This window comes from Anneissia japonica, unplaced genomic scaffold (assembly GCF_011630105.1).
Source record: "Anneissia japonica isolate Jap-2015-1 unplaced genomic scaffold, ASM1163010v1 scaffold11077_len25931_cov233, whole genome shotgun sequence".
NCBI lineage: Eukaryota > Metazoa > Echinodermata > Crinoidea > Comatulida > Comatulidae > Anneissia > Anneissia japonica.
The window spans coordinates 9,495-15,000 of NW_022759027.1; the positions used below are offsets into that span (position 1 = coordinate 9,495).

The 5,506-nt window shown below is 36.4% G+C and overlaps 1 protein-coding gene across 1 annotated transcript in view; it reads left to right on the forward strand.

Moving 5' to 3' along the window:
• Positions 1–3,275: 3,275 nt before the first annotated feature.
• The window catches only part of LOC117125558 (2-oxoisovalerate dehydrogenase subunit alpha, mitochondrial-like), a 5,404-nt gene continuing 3,173 nt past the window's right edge, over positions 3,276–5,506 (forward strand). Inside the window, exons 1-4 of the mRNA XM_033272087.1 lie at positions 3,276–3,704; positions 3,824–3,968; positions 4,329–4,390; positions 4,904–5,045. Coding sequence (XP_033127978.1) covers positions 3,452–3,704; positions 3,824–3,968; positions 4,329–4,390; positions 4,904–5,045 — 602 coding nt within the window. The 5' untranslated portion in view covers positions 3,276–3,451. The remainder of the gene's footprint in view (positions 3,705–3,823; positions 3,969–4,328; positions 4,391–4,903; positions 5,046–5,506) is intronic.

The window sequence follows — 5,506 nt, forward strand, 5'->3', positions numbered from 1 at the left end:
ACAACCACCGTTGCTGGGACCGCTACCGAACATTACATAAAACTGTTCAGAAAAACTGCGGAAGCCGAACATGAATATCTCTCTACTACTGTCTTTGATTCTTTATGCACAGACTCCAAGAGATTTTGGTCCTTTATAAAGGAGACTCATCTGGTATTAATACTGCTCTCTGGAACGGCCAGAAACTTGTCAGCTCAGCATTTGAGAAGGCAGAGGTGCTAAGCTCGCACTATCAGTCTATTTTTACACTGAAATATCCGATGCCCTGCCTAAAATGGCAGGTGCAAAGCTCCCTACTATCCCCAACCTTATACAACCTGAGGGTATCCTGAAATTGCTTCTACCCTGTACAGATGCCATTACATAAGGCCCCTGGCCCAGATGGTATCCATCTGTTTGTACTTCGCAAATGTGCTGTAGAAATTACTCCCATACTCCATTAATTTCAAATTATTTAATCTAAGTATCAGCTCCGGTGTTGTTCCATCTGCTTGGACCAAGGCAAACATCACTGCAGTATTTAAAAAAGGTAGCCGTACTGATCCAGCTAACTAACCAGCATAATGCACTAAAGCAACTGCCAGCATGGGTTCAGAGCCAGGCGATCCTGTGAAACACAATTTCTTACAACCATACACAATATTTGGAAATACAGTGAAAACACCAAGCAAGTTGACGCTGTAGTCCTCGATTTTGTCCTACTACTACTACAAGAACAAGGCTAGGTAGTAGGTAGCTAGGGACACAAAAAATTATATCCTTCAATTGACTTCAAATATTAGTTTCACATTAATTTAATGAAAAGAACACGATGTGAGTAATCTACAGTTTAGATGACAAAAATTGGGTGAATATTTAGGGCACATAGAAAAAAAATCAGGCACACTCTAATTTTTCTATACAGGGAGGTGCCGCATTTACGGGGTATTTTTTCGAGGACTTGGTAGCAAAAGTTTGGGAAATATGGGGGAGTTGCACCATTTATGAGGTATACTTGCGAGGACTTTGTAGCACAAGTGTGGGAAATAACCAGGGTGAAATTGGTAGTTAAGTCCCTTCCTATCCTGTGTCAAAGTGCCACAATTTTCCGCACAATGTTAGCGGGAATTTCAAGCTAACCTGGGTGCTAAGCCGGTAAGCCCAAACCTAAGCCTACCTTTGGTACAGCCATGAGATCGTGACTGGACGGAACACTTTGCCATCGAGAACCAGTCAATATTGTGCCCTCTCTGGGACTATTGAGTGGCCTTTTTCCTGTTGTCTTTTAGAGCACAGTGCGATTTTGGTAAATGGTAGTTCAAGTCCATAAGAATTTTCAGTAAAATAGGTAGTGCAAGTGTCTCATGTCTTGTAGTGGCTGCGGCACCCCGTTTGGTTGGTATGCAAGTGAGCTCCCAGGGGTCTGATCTAAACAATTGGAAGAGTTTGAAGTCTGCCTAATTCGGAGCCAATTCCTTTATATTCTATGAGCATTTGGTTTTTATGCAGTTAAAATAAATGATGCGACAAAAAACATAAATAAATAAATAATTAAATAAAAAATAGAATTATTCCCACATCAATATTTCCAAAATTTTTGATGCGGGCAGGAGTGATAATCTAATAAATTTTTCTATTTGCCCTTGCAGAGTTATGTTAAATTAAAAAATAAAATAACATATTTTCCAGATTTACACATGGCGGTCTATCTTGAATTTGTGACCATATGCATGCACCGCGCGTACAGCCTAGCTTAAAGCTTAGACGCAATGCCTCCACTATCTGCAAGCGTTCTGGTAGGCTACGCGATGACACATCACTCGTATTGTGTAATAAAGTGGCTTAGACTCTACCTAGCATTGGGTATTTAAACACCGGGGCACAAAGTCTACAGTATAATTACATCAAAATATTTATTAATCTTTGATATTTTCATAATTTTTATATGAGATTAAGTTATTTAACTGGTTTTTTCTAGTTCTAAACATACCGTAAAACCTTAAATTGAAGCCCAGTGGGCTTAATCTCGAGATGAAGCCCATCTTGAATTGAAGCCCCCCTGCCTTTAGTTTGCAAAATCAGCCTCGAAAAGAAGCCCATCTCGAAATAGGCTTCTTTTCAAGATAGCATACATGTAGGCTTCTTTTCGAGATAGTACAGTACATACACTGCACATGAATTTCAAAAAATCTGTGTGGAAATTGGTCCTTATTTTCTGAATGCACGGATGGATTTCTAGGCCAAATTTGTTTGTACGGAGGGTACATTCCCTGCGCAGGACTTGCTATACATTCTGGTAAGGGCTGATTTCCGTGCCAATTTTGCCGAAAATTAAGCTTTGACATGACATAAGTAGTAGGCCAAAGGGAAGCAGGTCAACTCAGCCACAAGCCACCTTGGCCACAAGTCATAGCAGGTTATGGAATAAAATAATTTATTGAAATTAATTGTAAATATTGCTCCGCAGTTTTTGCATTCTATTTCTTCAATATGATTGAAATAAAGTACACAGTATATTGTAGTAAAATTCCGATCATCATCATGCTATCGGTCTAATCTTAATTTATTCACACTCTTCTTATTCTTAATCAACAGTGGGAAATCCACCATTTACAAAATAAAATAAAATCTGAAAATAATGCTTGAAACATTAATAACAATTTATATAATCCTAATATTTTAATTTTCACATTTATGGATGTTTTAAAATACTGACACGAGTACATGGACCTAATCATAAAACAATAAAATTATAAAAACCACAAATCCAAGTTCAGATTTCTGGGGAAAAAAAATGATTACATTTTAATCAGATAATTTTTAAAATTAATAGAAATTACGTTTTATTCTTAATCAGAATAAAATCAAATGATTTGAAATTGTTCGTGCACTTCTATGAATAGCCAACAATAGCATTTTATTTTAGAGACACGGCCAATAGTTAAAATCAGGCGGGTGGGGCGTATAAAATCTAGTAAACAATTGTGTTCATTATAAGTATATTAACATTGACAATTGATATATTGTTATTCTTGTTATTGATTAAATTTTTTCATTCATTTGTATGGTTGTTGTTGAATAAGATTTGCTAATATATTATTATTATTATTGTTATAATTATTAAATATTACCAGCATATACCTGTGCTCCGCTCGTGAAGCGGATCACCAAAAAGTAGCTGAATATGGTCTTGAAATATAGAAACCCCAGTGTATGAGATATGAGCACATTCCTGCCAGCATTTTCAAAGGAGATAGGTGAACTTACACTGGGGCGATTAGTAGAATTAGTACATAGATTGTAATTTATTTGTTACTGTAATCATTTTGATTTTCATTTCATTCCAGTATGAAATTAATCTTTTTGTAACAATTATAATCACAATATCTGTGACAGTGATAAATCAGTTTGCAATTGCTAGGGCCTATGAATAATAATGACCTCGTCATAACAGGGCAGAATCTCATTTTATATGACCAACTATGGAGAAGAAGGAACGCATGTTGGAAGTGCTGCGGCTCTTGACGACAGAGATATTGTCTACGGGCAGTACCGTGAGGCTGGTGTGCTGATGTGGCGAGGATACCCTTTGAGGAGCTTCATGAATCAGTGCTACGGAAACAGCGATGATCTCGGGCATGGCCGTCAGATGCCGGTCCATTACGGCTCTAAGGAACTCAACTTCTTCACAATTTCATCACCCCTTGCAACTCAAATGCCACATGGTAAGAACTAAACAGAATTGAAGGATTGTTTGTGGCTACTATTTTTAAATATTGATTATTCATTGTTGTTGATGAGTATAGTATTAAAGTATTAGCATTACTGTTATTACTCCTTACAGCCTCCGGTGCAGCTTATGCCCTGAGGCGTGCTGGAGCAGACATCTGTGTAGTATGCTACTTTGGAGAAGGAGCCGCCAGCGAAGGGGATGCTCATGCAGCCTTTAATTTTGCAGCTACTCTAGATGCCCCAGTCATCTTCTTCTGGTAATAACATGTCCAATCACATTTACGCACCTAACAAAAGACAATGAGAAGCACATTACTTCTGTCCTATGTTTGCTTTTTTTCACTTAAGAATGTAAATCGGCCACAATTGGTTGGGAAATGATCTGAAAATAAATAGTAGTGTTGAATTAAATGCATAACAAGGAACACTCCCCAGGGAGTGAGGAATGTTGCTCATAGTGCATGATAGATTCTTTACCCAACAACTAGGAAAAGTGCATGAGCAATGAGTAGAAAATGCATGAGTAAAAAAAATGCATGAGCAATGAGTAGATATGTGTATGCTGTATAAACATTTTTTAAATAAAATGAAAAAAAAAATCATTATTTGTATTTCAGTCGTAACAATGGTTATGCTATTTCAACACCAACAGCTGAACAATATAGAGGAGATGGTATTGGTAAGTACAGTACAGTACACTATTGCCCTCCTAAATCTTTATCTCATAGGTACCTAATACCTGTGACCATGCCCTGACAAAAGTCTCCTGATGAATTCCACTGTGCGGACGAAAGCTAGAGAGTAAATTCTATATTGTTAGTCTCAAAAGTGCTGCTATCATTTACTTTATATTGTTCTATAACAGACTAACGCGGCTACCCTTTTTATTCATCATGGTAACGTTAATATGTTAGACTTATATCGTGCTTATTGCCAGCAAGGCCTCTAAGCATTTCGAATTATTACCCCCGTTCATTGGATCAAGCACATACTGAACACATACTCAGCTCCTTAGGTAATTAGCGCATTTTGTGTTTGAACTAGGTACCAGAACTGCAACTGCAGTTCCAAACCACTCCTGCTTTTAATGAAAAAGAGCTTGATGAAATGACCACCCTTTGATTTTTTTCTTTTGATGCATAGTTGCTACAGTAGTACAATGTACTCATGCTTATAATTGTTATGTGTTTAGCTTCGCGAGGTGAAGGCTATGGAATGACTACAGTACGTGTGGATGGAAATGATATATTTGCTGTTTACAACACGGTTAAAGAGGCCAGGAAAATTTGTTTGGAACAAAGTAAACCAGTTTTAATAGAGGCTATGACATACAGGTACAATTTTGTTGGAATATAAACAAATATTAACCCTTCTTAGTTTAAATGCAGGTGACATGACTATGTCAAAATTCAGTGTATAAACAATATTAGAGCTTACATTATTGTCTGCATTTTTAATCTTTACAGTATGTTTTAACGGAAAATACTAAAATAGTTTAATATTTAATTTGTCAGTCATAACCAGAAAACTATAAGAAAGCTTATTGATATTTCTTCAAAAGTCTGTGTTGTCTGTGTCCTGAAATTTAATAGAATAAACCATATTAATTATTATACATACACATTGTTGGTAACATTGTAAATGGATGTGTCCATACATCTCCAAAAATAAGATTAAACAATTCATTGATTCAATTTGATTAATTCATTGATTGATAAGCCATCGGTTAGATGATTTTTCCTTCTAATTGGGTACCATTTATTAAACAAATGAGGGTGCTAAAAAAATAAATGAA